The 14,692-nt window shown below is 47.7% G+C and overlaps 1 protein-coding gene across 1 annotated transcript in view; it reads left to right on the top strand.

Moving 5' to 3' along the window:
- The window catches only part of LOC142584802 (piwi-like protein 1), an 81,099-nt gene that overhangs the window by 61,367 nt on the left and 5,040 nt on the right, over positions 1-14,692 (top strand). Inside the window, exon 6 of the mRNA XM_075695077.1 lies at positions 13,407-13,790. Within this exon, the coding sequence (XP_075551192.1) occupies positions 13,407-13,790 (384 nt within the window). The remainder of the gene's footprint in view (positions 1-13,406; positions 13,791-14,692) is intronic.

The raw sequence follows: 14,692 nt of genomic DNA, 5'->3' as shown, positions 1-14,692 counted from the left end.
ACCCTGGAACCCCACAGCTAGCAGGCCTGCTGAACCAATTCCCCACGAGACACCGCCTTGACCACCTGAGACAGGACTGGGTCCCGGCTGGTTGCCTGCGATACCGCAGATCTGGGGAGCACCTTCGGGCACGCATGCTCCAGCATGAACGCATCAGCAGGTTCTGAAACAGCATCAGGTACCTCTGGCAGTGGCAGGCAGCTCAGGGCGTCAGCAGGTCCCAGGTCCTTTTCCAGATGGTAAACCAGCTGGTAACTGTAAGCTGCCAGCCTTGAGGCCCAGCGTACCACTCGAGGTGATGCCTGCACAGGAACTGCCTTGTCAGGCCCCAGCAGCCCCAACAGCGGCTTGTGGTCCATGACCGCCTCGAACTTCCGGCCCCACAAGTACTGGTGGAAGCGTTCGACACCGAACATGAGGGCCCAACCTTACTTGTCCAGCTGGCTGTAACGTTGCTCTGCAGCATGAAGCCGACGGTGAGCAAACGAGACAGGGCGTTGCTGGCCATCTTCGTGCTTGAGAGAACTGGCACTGTGAGGGGGACTGGGCACCACCACAGTGACCGCAGCTACTGCCCTTTGTCGCCAACTTGTTGACCGCTGCTTCCGGTGATGGTGAGCCAGCAATAGGGGGGGGGGGGCAATGTTTCGTCACTCACGGCAGCGTGGGACGATCCGTGGGTACTCGTCGCCAGTGTCACGATCCGCCCGGGTTTGTGAACGAGGGCGGGCTCGGGGCACCCTCAGTTAGACGGACGCTCCGACGATGACTGACTGCCGCTCGTCGGTGTTTATTGTGGTGCGGTGACCAATGTTGCCTACCGAGCCTGGCAGACCACTGAGCCTGGCGGGCCAACGAAGTTTATGCCCGACGGGGTGTCACATGCTTGTTACACGACAAAATCTGAGACGTAAGAAAAACCTCGAATTCCAATTCTCGCTGTACATCTATCTACCCAGGGGCGTAACGAGGGGCCCACCAGCCGTATGTATCTCGGGTCCACTCCACGGCATAAAAACTTTTTTCAGTTCCTTGGTGAGTGCGCATCTTACGACTGAATAATCAGCACCTGCATCAACTAATGCACTCAATTCATGATTGTCTGTCGTAATGCACAAGTCTGAAGGAATTCTGTTCACTTATTCATCCGTTTCTGTTCGTGCTGGCTGCTCGGTAAACTTGACGGAGGACCTTGGCTTTTTCGAACGTCAGCGGTCTCACCTCCACAGGTCGCTCGCTTGCTTCAGTTTTTCTGACGTGGGCTCAGTGAACGACGCCTTGGTGAAATCGAGGGTGGCCGTGGACTCGGTGATCAGTAGCGTGTAGACGCTGGTGATCATGACTGGTGTTGGTATCTAACAGCCGTGTCCTGTTGTCTGGTGAAGTCTTGAATTTCGATGGGTCTTTCACCATTACAGGGACAAAGTGCATTTATCGTAGAGCTGTGAAGACCTGCTCTGCGATATGGGCGCATTCTGTGAAGGTGTCCAGCTTCTCCGCAGTGGAAACAAAGTGGCGTCCGATCGGGTGCAATCCACACCTTGCTTTTTTGTGGCCTCAGCTCTGCTAGAACAGGTCCACTGCGCAAAGTCGGCTGGCGGCTGCTGGGGGTCGCAAATGGAGCACTATGCCCGGTTGGTTGGCATAACACATCAGCATACGTTGGCATGCAAAGTACTGGTGGTGATTGTTCATGATGCACAGGCAGTTCCTCAAGTCCTGGCTGCAGAATGGCATGCCGAATTTCGTCCCGAATGTCGGCGGTGAGAGTTGAAACTGTCCGCGTGGCTTCCAGTAGCTGCAGCTTTTGAAGCTCCTCCTTTACGATTGATCGCATCAGTTCTCTTAGCGCTTTGGTGTTACTGCGTAGGCCTGCTGATAGGAGATTGGCTGGTGCGTTGGTGACATCACAATTGTAGTGATGGGCACACTGCTGCAGCACCTTCTCTATGGTTGTCGCTTTGGTGCGAAACTCAGAAACACTGTGTGGTGGGTTGCGGACGAGTCCTGCAGACGGCTCCTGCTTAACGCCATGCATCAGATGGCGTAATTTCTTCTCTTCGGTCATGTTTGGATCAGCGCGCTTGAAGAGACTGGACATGTCCTCGATATACATGCCGACACTCTCATTAGTGCGCTGGTATCTGGCTTGTAGAGTGTGCTCTGCCTTCTCTCGCCGATCGGTGTAGGCATACATGGCAAGCAACTGTCGCTGCAATTCTTCCCATGAAGATAAAGCTGCTTCATGATTGACGTACCATGTCCTCGCTGCCTCTTCTAACACGAAGTACGCATTGCGAAGCTTTTGTGCCTCGTCCCAGCTGTTGAAATCTGCAACTCTCTCGAAGTGCTCTAACCAGTCTTGCGCATCTTTGAATGTATTGCCGTGGAAAGACTCGCGCATTTGTGGTGTGCACACGATGAGCTGGGACAATGCCACTGGGCTGGTCATAGTAACTGTTGCCTGCACTACTGCAGCAACAGGAAGCGGTTCGAACTCGGGCAGGTCTCCTCGTATGCGGTGGCTTGTTCTGTGGGTTCCAGTCACTGAGGGTCGGGTCTCCGTTCTCTTGCGAAGTGGGGACTTCCAATCATACCCCGCACCTCCACCAGAAATGTAGCACTCTTCAATGAAGCACACTAAACAAACTGGTTTATTGTGGGCGAACTTGTGCCCGGAAACTCAATACTGAGCATTCACACAATTTACAAGAAGAGTTAACAGGAGCCTATTCAACAGTCAACCGCATGTCCACGCCGCACACACTTTTCATGCGCCCCGAAGGCCAGGAGCCATGCCGTGACTTCTCATTGGACGGCAGACTCGGGCACTGCCGTGTGCGCGTGCATGGGAGACCCACTGTATCGCCATGCACGTGGGGTTGCTGGTGCTCTTCTATTGGCGATGCTATGAGTAATGCCTAGGGGCTTTAGCGATGATGCACTTGGAAGGGTACCTCACGAGAGTGCTCATAACTGGCATGTGGAAAGTTCACTGTGGCAATATATTGGTGCTTTGGCTGCCTTGCGATGTAACTGGCTATGCAGCAGCATGGCACAATCAACACTCAGTGAGGCAGATTTATGCCATGCGAGAATGTGCTTTTTCTTTACTTTTTTTTGTTTATTCAACGGCTCCTAAACCAAAACACTTGTGTTTATCAGTATTTCAACTTTTTGAAGCATTGTCAATAACAAAGTATGAGACGATGTCTGTTAAAACATCTGTGAGTGAGCCAAGTGGGCACGCCCTGGTGTGTGTTTCTTGTAGATGCAGACCACTATTCCTTGTGAGGTGCAGCAAACACAGGGCACGCAAACAAGAGCTTGTGCGCATCAGTGAGTGCACTTGTGGCCTGGGCTTCTTTTTTCCAGGGCTTTCCTTTCTGTCTGTGGCATTCCACTATGTTTCCCTTCATTGCGACAGAAAGTTGTCTGTAACTCGCGTATTCAGAAATGCAACTTGACTTGAAGCCCATGTTTGACTGCATCCAAATGATGCCTGTTGTGAACGCACGGAAGAAAACAAATTGAGTGTCCTGGGGCCACGTTCACGCCACGTGTCATTTAGATCAAGTCAAGCATGAGCTTCATTTTAGGATGCATTTTGGAATACGGGGGTAAGTACAGTATAATGATGCTATAAACTGCATCTTTAGAATTCAATAAGGCATTGGGATGAGAGAGAGAAAAGAAGGGCAGTTAGGTCATCCAGGTTGCACCTGGTTTGCTACCCGACACTGGGGAGAGGGGGAAGCGGGAAGAGAAGGAGAGGGAAACGAAGAACAATTGATGCACATGCACATATTACAGTGTTCACGAAACAATCACAGGCGGTTGCAGAGCTTAGTCTGTCATCTAGAAAAATTGTGGCAGTGCTTTTGTGGCCCAAAGTGCAGATAACAGTCAAGGCCATGGTGGGCAGAACTGCTGTTTATTTATTTATTTATTTATTCAACATACATTACTGGTCTATTCTAAGGCAGTGAGAAAGTGGGGTAATATATACAGAGTGGAAAAAGAAGTTAACATCATACAAGGGTAACATTGTAGTACACACAAAGGTAACAAATGGAGTTATACGCCATGCGCATTGCCTATAGAGGCACCACTGAAAGCCGTGTAGCGGCAGCTGTTGGAACCGCAGGCGAGTCTTGTGCCAGAGACTCCTGCTTCCACTGCAGGCATGACTGAAGTGTGTGTGTGCGATTCGCCGCTCGTGCGCATCCCAGATAGTTAATTCTGCGGCGCCAGTGTGCGCAGGGAAATCAGCCGTGACGTGAAGACAGCCATGAAGTCAGACATTTGTATGACTTCACGGCTGTCTAGGACGACATTGTCTCCATACGCGACAAGTGTTTGCTGCATATAAGCATCAACAAGCTTGCCTGCGAAGCGGAGCTCATCGCCAATATGCTGGTTTCATTACAACGCCTCGGCCGCTAATGGCTTCTTTGTTGGTCCGTGAACCGTTTTTTTATGCACACACTTGCTTCGTTTACATGCTGTGTATATTTATAGTAGTCGCGCCTGCGAATTCATGGTTCATACAGGCATGCTCACGTGAGAAGCCAGCAAGGGTAAAGCTTGCAAACCAGCATGGTTAGCTTGAGCTAAAGAGCACATATAGAACTCCGGCAATAAATAAGGGTTGATTGTTTTTATGCTTTAGTTTTTACCACTGACAGCATGGATTTCACAAGTTCCATCGCTAAACAAGCAGAGCATTTCGATGATTTCGCAGGAGCACGTAAGTGAGATATCAGAAGATGCCATAGCTGAAAATTTGTCTGCCTGGTCAGTCAAGAGCATATTGCTTTTATATTTTATGTTATTTTTTAGTGTCACCACCATTTTTACTAGTATCACCCTCGCACCCAAATACAGAAGTAAACCGCATGTTGTATCGCCTGTTGTAGTGCCCTGAGTCTGAATAGCCAATGCAGCACTTTTTAATTAGTTAAAAGAATACGTTGACACAATGTTAACAGTTTGAAAGCTAATACAATGCATGGCATTAAATAATTCTTGAAACCACGTGTGCCATTGAAATCATTTTCTAAGCAGAGAGAACTACATGTGAAGCAACATGAACATATACTGACTCATTTCATGCAAAAGAAGAAAAAAGTACAAGCACTCGCAAGCACCACTAGCAAGTAAAGAAAGCAAAAAAAAAAACACGAAGGTTTCAGAATTGACCACAGTGCATGACATAGCCGGGTTAAAGTGAATCTGTATTAGTTGTAAACATCAGGGCTTCGAAGTTCAGGCTTTCCCATTACCGCGAACTGATATTAAGAAGCATTCAAAACGAGGTTGAATGCGCTGTCAAAAGTCTTCAATGCTCACAGACACCAGGTTGTACAGTCAACATGCAGATAGCTGAGGTGAGCATACACCGAACGTTCTTTGCCGCAGGTCACATTTCAGTGCCATCGATAAGTAGAGCAACAGCTGATTCCATGCAATGAATGAAAGATTGTGCGACGCTTTTTTGAAGGTGCTGTCACCTGCTTTTTATTACAGAGCCCTTTATTCAATGCGTTTAAACACAATGAGTGCCTGCAGTATAGTGTGCAGAAACAATCGCCTTCTGTTGTGCTGAACCAGTTCAACAACCAGCCTATGTCTGAAGAAAGAATTTTACATCTAAGCAACTACTGCGCTTCTCGAGACCGACCAGCCTGCGTGAAGGCCTGTGATTGGAAAGATTTTTTCTGTTACAGTGCAACCTTGTTAAACTGTACCCGCTTAAACAGTAGTTTCGTTTTAAAGTAGTAAAGTCAAATTCCCGGCTCAGCAGCCATTGAATATAATGTGTTTTGTATCCGCATAAACAGTACCAACTTGTTGCGTACGTATTGGTTAGCACTCCACTTTTCGTCGCACAAACACGGCGGTGCTTCGTCTCCATTGTGCGGCCCGGCAGAACAACAAGCCTCAGAGATCAGAACAATGGCCTTCAAGCGCCCTGTGCATTTGCGCGTGAAGCCACATGAACATCATTTCGGTGCCGTGCCAGAGCATTGTGGCATAGTGCAAGTGAGAACTCACGTCATGCCGAAACTTGGATAAAGAAGACGCTGGGTGCTTAGCATAGAAGAAAAATTAGACATCGTTTGTGCTATCGAGTGTGATGCGAAAAGTCGACGCTGGCACGTGACATGGGTCTACTGTTGACTACAGTGTATGGCATTTGGAATGTGAAGAAGTTGCTCGACAGCACTGCAGCGACCGCGAAGTGATGTCTGCTACAAGGTCCAACTTTTCGCCGTCGTTGCCTTTGTTGTTGCCGAAGTGTCGCCTAGCGACAGTGATAAGGATGACACGGAAAGCGACAGCACGGGCGATTCAGGCCCGACAGTGGCAGAAGCTGCGCATTACGTCAGCCTCATGAATGCAATTGTCGCAACGAGAACAGCACCCCGCACTGAAAAGGTGCCCCGCAACTTCTGCAACTCTACCGCGCCTCTGCACGGAGAATATGCAGTGCCAACGAGGAATCTTCCATGCTAATGTTTGCCGAGAAGGGGCTGGCTGAAAAGCTGGCTCAGAGCTTCAGCAAGTTTGAGGCTGCTGTCGTCGCTGCTAAGCCGCCGTGGCATCAAACGAAAAATAACACGTTTGTCGCGCGAAGTAAATAAATACTGCATGTTCTTTCCCCTTTCATGGCACTCTCTCTGAGTTCTGTTTTTGACAGGTAAGTGGTGATCTCATACCATTTCGGTAAAGCAGTACTACCGTTTAGCGCGTATTTTTTACAAGCTCCGGCCAACTACAGTTTAACGAGGTTTCAGTGTACCTGTTTTCTTTTTTCTTTTACTTATTTTCCTTGGTCCTGTCGCCTTTTGTCATTTTTACAAACCCTATGTGCCCCACCCCAGTGCAGGGTAGAATAACGGAAACTCGTCTCTAGTTAACCTCCCTACGTCCTTCCTTTCTTTCACTAGCACTCTCACTCCACAGCTTCGCTCTGAGCTGTCTGTCTTAGCTTTTCGCGTCTTTTCTTCATTTTTAAAGTGGGTATCCCATCTCATCAGCAACAACAACCTAATGTTTATTGTATCTTCTGTACTGTAGATGAGGCAACCAAGTTTAAACGACCCGCCATGGTTGCTTAGTATTGCGGTGATTCCACTTCCGGCCACCGAGCGTGACGGACGTGTATGTCATGGGCTCTTAGGAACAGCTTCAGCGGCCCAAACCGGCCGTGGTAACAGGATTTCTGACTCGGACAATGAGTACCAAGTTGTTTTGCCTAGTCTACCAACAGGGCGTTTTGTTTTGAATACGGTTTTCCTACACTGTGATATCAGTGCCCACCCATACCGGGTGGAAGATTTTCGCGATGCGCTCGCTCAGTTATCGCTCCTGCCGGAAGTGGCTGCTCCGTATGAGCCATGTGTGGGCCGCGACCTTGAAGGACAGCGACACGGTGAAAAAGATTGTCAGCGTTGGAGAGCAGCAGGTCAAGAAGGGCCGGTGTCTCGTCATTGACCCCGCCAACCAGGATGTACGCCTGAAAGTGCATTGGCTGCTGCCCAGCGTTACTGAAGAGGACGTACGTCTTGCCTTCGCGCCATTTGGAAAGGTCACGGACGTCGTCCGCGAGCGCTGGCGGGTCCACAGCGTGGCTGATAAGAACTCAACAACAAGGCTGGTTGTGCTGAAGTTGAAGCCGGGCGTAAAGCTCAACGACCTTCCGCATCAGGTGAGCGTCGCCGGGGAACTGGCTCTCGTGGTTGTGCCGGGCAGGGCTCCTACGCTGCCGCAGCACGGGCCACATTCGTCGCAAGTGCCGTATTCCAAGGTGTGGTGCCTGCCGACGCTTCGGTCATGACGACAGTCAGTGTGAGCGCACGTACGCTAGCGTGACCGGACCCGTGGGCAACGAGGACAACTCTGCCCTACTCATGGACGAGGCGGACATGGAAGACACGTCGTCCGCAGCAGGTGAAACAGCTGACATCGTGGCAAAGTCGGCGGTACAGCTTGAACAGGAGGAGAAACAAGTCGCTCAGGCTGTCACCACAGTACAACAAGCGACTGCAGAGGGCATTGCGGCCAGGCCGAATGTTGAAGTGAAAACCCCACATGAGACGGAGGCGACCTCCGGCCTCGTTGAACCTGGAGGCATGGACAGCCTTGCCGGCCCAACTAGCCAACCGACAGGGAAACGGCTCCACAACCAGACCATTATCTGAACGGTGAAACAGGACGGCAGCGGAGGAGACGAGCCACCACCCATAGCGCCAGGTAAAAGAAGGTCGACCTTGAAGCCGTGGCCGAACATTATGGGTCGATCCACGACAGGTGGGTAAACCGCCTCCATAATTCCGTGCTGTCTAGCTCGTGTGGGGTTGGGGGGTTTGCAATGGCCGTCATCCTGAGCGCTAGTTATTTAGAACCTTGTCAAGAAGGGGGGGCCCAAGTTGCACTTGAGTGCCCTTTCCGGAAGGTCTAGCTGCGTCTCCTTTAGAGGCATTCGACGTGGTTATCGGTGCACCTTTATGAGCTCTCATCCTTGTGTAACTGTGATGGGCACCATTCTACCGTGTAGCCAGTGTGGTTAATATCGAAGGAACGCTACGTGTAGCTACGTTAAATGTACGTGGGCTCAGTGCAAGAAGACGGTAATGTCAGCTAAGTCGCCTCCTCTTGGATAATGACTTACATATAGTAGGAATCCAAGAAACGAAAATTGAGAGCCAAGCGCTAACCGACATAATGGTGTCCAATTTTCGTGCTCACTTTGACGTGTGCATTTGTCATGCGGTTGGTGGATCAGGCGGCTGCGCTATATTCCTATAAAATAATTCTGGCATTTTCGTGCAGTCAGTGTTTTCGTGTGAAACTGGGCATCTCTTAGTGGCCGATTTTTGTTTTCTTGATGTGGATTACCGTGCTATTTGTATCTATGCGCCGAATATTGAAATGGACCGGTGATCTTTCTTTGAGAGTCTTGAAGTGTACGTAAACTGTTCCAAGGTGGTAATACTGCTGGGTGATTTTAACTGTATATGCAATGCTGAAGATCGAGCAAAATGTGCACACGTTCGCAATAAGAGTGCTGAATATCTGAACGGTGTGGTGCACGATTATGACCTGGATGATGTGGGTAGTGTTTTTGCCAGTGGGACTCGCCCGCAATTTACCCACTTCCAGCGTGATAGCCAGGCTTGATCAATTAGATAGATTATACATGTCAGCCGAATTAGTGCCCTTATGTTGTGAATATGATGTGCAAGCTGTAGCATACAGCGATAACTGCTTGGTAACTGCCACGTTCGGGAAAAGACAAAGCAAACAGACCTTTAACTGGGATCTCTGGAAAATGAATGCACAGTTTCATGACGATGTTTTTGTCGATGCTGTAGTGAATGAACTAGAAAGCCTGACTTCAGCCAAGCCAGTAAGCTTTGCCATTCAATGGGAAGAACTTAAACAGAAAGTCAAAACATTGGCCATTGAAAGAAGCAGTGTCATTAGACACAAGCAGAAACAAATCTTCGCCAGGAACTGCAATTTTTTATCAGCATGGAAAGTGTCAATCCTGGTGTGTGTTAACGAATTAAAGAAAGTTAAAACTGAACTGGAAAGGATGGATACAGAAAAATACAAAGCAGCACTTGTGAGATCAAGGTCTGAGAAGTTGTGGGCGGGAGAAATTCCAACAAAACGAGCTTTATCAGACGAGAAAAGGTACACATGTCAGAAGGAAATCCGCCAGCTAGCTAAAGGCAATCACATTACGTCCGACAAAAATGACATCAAGCAAGGGATTAAAGCAATTTTAGGTCATCTGCGAGACCTTAAAGATAGCTACGAAAAAGAATTTCTCTCATTGATGCCAAAGCTCAATGAAGTTAGGACACTGCTGGAACTACCAATAAGCCTGAGCGAGATAGAGTGCGCAATAGATGGGTTGTCCATCGCTAAAGCACCAGGGCCTGATGGCTTGGGACCCACTTTCTATAAAACCTCAAGTCTGCATTGGCTCATGTTCTTCACGTAGTTATCAGCGAAGGGTATGAGCGAAAAAGATTGCCGTTGTCTTTCACAACCTCATATATCGTGCTAATTCCGAAGAGTGATGACAAGGAAAAACTTTTGTTGCCAGGGTCATATCACCCGATAACTCTAGCCAACGTCGACTGTAAGATATTAACGAAAGCTTTGACCAAACGACTGCAAAGTGTAGTTAAACCATTGGTAGGGCCACACCAGACTTGTGGCATTAAAGGCCGCAGTATCACAACAAATGTACACATGGCTCGAAGAGTGCTTGAGTGTTGCGATGTGATTAGCGATCACATCGCGATGACGCTGATCAATTTGGCAAAAGCCTTCGACCTCGTCTCGCACAAGGCTTTGTTCTGCATATTGGAACATGCGAACGTTGGCAACATCATAACGGAAGGCGTCATGATGGCGTACAGAGAATGCTTAACGCACATCATTGTTAATGGGAAGCTCACAGATAGCTTTCACGTGCTCTCGTCAGTGTGGCAAGGATGCCCGCTCTCGCCCCTTCTATTTGCTATGTATCTAGAACCAGTCTGTTTGGCGATTGAAAATGACAAGCGCATAGCAGGCTATCGGCTGCAAGCAGCGCACGTTAAAATTTAGGCTTATGCCGACGATATCACGATTTTCTGCACAAACAAAGCGAGCATTAAGGAGGCCACAACTGTCGTTGAAATGAACTAGGGTGGTTGCTTGAGCTAGTTGGTAATTCATGATCAAAAATAACGTACAGCGCGAAAGACAAGGACTGCGAAACATACACAGCGCTGTGTATGTCGTCTTCGCAGTCCTTGTCTTTTGCGCTGTACGTTATTTTTTTCAAGAGTTACGGCTTCTGGCAAGGTAGTTGGAAAGACACGCAGGAGACCCTTTATCTATTGAAGTGGTCGTCGTTACCAACGCAGTATTTGGGTGTGCCTCTCGGAAGTTTTCGTGAACCTGAATCGTACTGGCTCGATCAAGTTTGGAAAGCAAAGGAAAAGGCTGACGGGTGGAGAGGAAAGCAATTGTCAGTGTTTTCTAGAGCCACTCTATGCAACCTCTTTTTTGTTTCTAAGATATGGTACGTTATGAATGTGTTGTGTGCTGTGAGGGTAAGCGTACAAAAAGTTCACTGAGTTTTCGCTATTTTCATTTGGGCCTCTACCTCGGAGAGGGTGAGTCGAACGAACTTGTTCCTCCTTGTCAAGAAAGGTGGGCTTGGTCTAGCTCATTTGTTTCTGTGACAAGTCACGTCACGTTTTGTGTTTTTACGGGATCAAAATGATCCTTTTCTCCGAACGGTGATACAGGTACGGCTGTGTAGACAAATTCCAGGATTCATTGTTTCGACTGTTCACAATATGCCAGGAGCCGTGACTGGTTACCTGCGTGAAGTGGTATGTTCATATAGGATGTTGAATGTACGTTTTTCACAGCAATACCTGACCACCATTACAAAGAAAAAAAACTATACAGAGATCTTGTGGACACAATATTCCCTGCACCTTTGTACCGTCTTCCATACCGTGGAGGCCCAGGACAAGACATTCTAAAGAGAGTGAAAAAAATTGCAATATGGCCGTCAGCTAACTCTTTCTTCTTCAAATTATGCACAAACACACTTCCTGTTAAGACCTGGCTTCATGAAAAGGGTATATTCATCCCCTGGAGCACTGACTGCTTATTATGTAAAAAACCGGAAACAATAGAACATGCATTCCTAGACTGCTGGGACGCCATCTTTCACCGGGATGTTCTGCAGAGAACATTGAAAAAACACTTACCCCTAGACCCATACGGAATACGCTTCTTACCGATTGATAACACCGAGGATGTCCCGTATGACCTTATTATGGCCCTGAGCCTCCACGCAATGTCGAAAACTAGACTGCAATTCCAAAACGGAGACATTGTTGTTCGACCGGTTCGGGAAATTTTCATTAAGAGTGTCGTGTGTGTAAGATGCTTTGAAAGCGCTGCCTTATCCACTACAATGGATCTCTGTATTTGATGAATTAGCGTTGTTGAAAAGATTTTAGTAATGTGTTTGCCAAAGTGTGGCTCGCACGTTTTATCCTTTGCAAACCTTGATTTAGAACAGTCAAAGTCTGCAATAAAAAAAAAAGCCATGGTTGCGTAGTGGCTACAGTGTTGGGCTGCTGCGCACGAGTTCGCGGGATCAAATCCCGGCCACGGTGGCCACATTTCACTGGGGGCAAAATGCAAAAACACCTGTGTACTTAGATTTAGGTGTACCTTAAACGCCCCAGGTGGTCCAAATTTTCACCGTCCCCCAGTACGGCATGCCTCATAATCATATGGTAAATTGGTATGTAAAATCCCATACTCTAATAAACTAATCTAAGTTCAAATGTGGAAGCGTTCATTAAAGGCACAACCACATCGAGCAAAAAATGAAAACACAGTAATCACTCTAAAATTGCAGTAAACAAATCGCGATTGCTTGTCCTTTTCGTCGGACAGCCGCGATCCACCGCCGATGCCATTCTTGCTAGTGAAGCAGCACTGGCAACTGATTAAGTGGGTGCCTGGCTATTTTTTGTGCGTTTTAAAGCAACGAACTATGCAACGTTGTTTCAAGACATCACTGAAGGCTGACAGAAGCGTTAAATAACTATCAAGAATGCAAACATAACAGCTCGCGCATAGGCACAGACGGAACAGTGTTTGTCCGAGCCGCCTATGCTTCGCAGCCTTGGCGACAGGCGGCGTTGTCTGCGTTGTCTGCGTTTTGCACATGGCGTATAGTACTCTGATACATAAATGATACAATATTAAGAGTACAGCACATTCAGGTCATTGCGAAATGTTTTGCGGTTCGACATGGATGCTGTGGGGCCCAGACGACAGTTACAATGTGCAACAGCTGCTGGCAATGCAGACAACTTAAATGGTTGTGCCTGACCATTCAAACGCATGAAACTGAGCGCATTGTGAAGATATTGTGACATACAGTCTGGCGACTGAAGTGGCAGACTGTGAGACTCATTGATTTAGATGCACTTATGAAAGAGAAATAAAAGAACAGTAGCACTTTTCTTGATGGCGATTTATTGGCGGACATGTCATTGCGAAATGTTTTGCGGTTCGACATGGATGCTGTGGGGCCCAGATGACAGTTACAATGTGCAACAGCTGCTGGCAATGCAGACAACTTAAATGGTTGTGCCTGACCATTCAAACGCATGAAACTGAGCGCATTGTGAAGATATTGTGACATACAGTCTGGCGACTGAAGTGGCAGACTGTGAGACTCATTGATTTAGATGCACTTATGAAAGAGAAATAAAAGAACAGTAGCACTTTTCTTGATGGCGATTTATTGGCGGACATGACGGCTGAGGCCAGCAATGCTAAACTGCATCGTTCTGCAGGTGATCCTGGCACGGACTATCAGCAACCGCCGTAATATGCGCTCGGTGGCTACCAAGGTGGCCATTCAGCTGAACTGCAAGCTCGGTGGCGAAGCGTGGTGCCTGGACATCCCTCTGGTCAACACGATGGTGGTTGGCTACGACACCTACCACGATTCGAGCTCGCGCAGGCTCTCAGCTGGTGCCTTCGTGGCCAGCATGAACCGCTTGCTGACACGCTGGTACTCTCGTGTAGCCTTCCACGCCACGCACCAGGAGCTGGGCAACTCTCTGGGTCTTCTGTTGCAGGATGCACTGCACAAGTACATGCAGGTCAACTCTGGCTCGGCACCAGACAGGATCATCTTCTTCAGGGACGGCGTCTCTGACGGCCAGATACCACAGGTGAGCAGCTCTGTGATGCTCTTAACAGACATCTCTTCAAGCAGACCAGCGCCCACGTAGAAAAGAAATAATGGAGAAAGCAGACACGATAGTGCTTCAGCCACAGTTCAACATTTTTTATTGGACGCCATTCACCAACTACAGACTCGCCAACACACCAACATTCACCAACTAGCCACCATGTTGTTGCACTAGACTCTCTTGTGGTCATTTCTCTTTCATTTTGCATATATACTTCGATATTATGCCTGCAGAGATAATAAAGACTAATTATGGCCATCAAACAATGTTGTGAAATTATACGTTTACGAAAGAATAACAAATGCCTAGAGGAACTGATGAGAGATTGTGAATCTTAGCAGTATGAAAAGAAAAAAAAAAGAATTCTTGGCAAAATGATTTTCTGCATTACACTAGTTAATGCTCTTGGCTTTCATTTTTTCAGTTTTTCTTTTTAATTTATTATATATGCACATATAACAGCTACAGTATATCATATTTTTTGTATGTGTGTGTTTATATTATGCGCCCTTGAAATGCATTGCAAACGCACTGCCTAGTTATATGGGGGATAGGGCCTAGTCAGGTATTGTTGCTTTTTCCGTTTTCCCAAGTGCATGAACTGCCACACTTAAATAAACTTCAACTTGATATTCGACCATATGGACCAGGCTACCATAGGGGAAATGCAGTTTATAAAAATTCACGCAGAAACTCCTCACTGAGTTGTTGTAAGCATCACTATTGAGGAGTTACCACTCCAGAGTCGGAATGACTCCGGAATCATTCCACATTTTCGTGACCCCAGAATAGAATGGGAATGGAATTAAGCGCATTTTGTCCAGAATCTAATGGGAATCGAATTACGTCTCTTTCAGAAAATAGAGTGCTTTCTTCTTCTA

The sequence above is a fragment of the Dermacentor variabilis genome, chromosome 6 (genome assembly GCF_050947875.1).
Source record: "Dermacentor variabilis isolate Ectoservices chromosome 6, ASM5094787v1, whole genome shotgun sequence".
Taxonomy (NCBI): domain Eukaryota; kingdom Metazoa; phylum Arthropoda; class Arachnida; order Ixodida; family Ixodidae; genus Dermacentor; species Dermacentor variabilis.
Note: the sequence above shows the minus strand (reverse complement) of the source record. Positions and strands in the feature narration are given on the sequence as shown.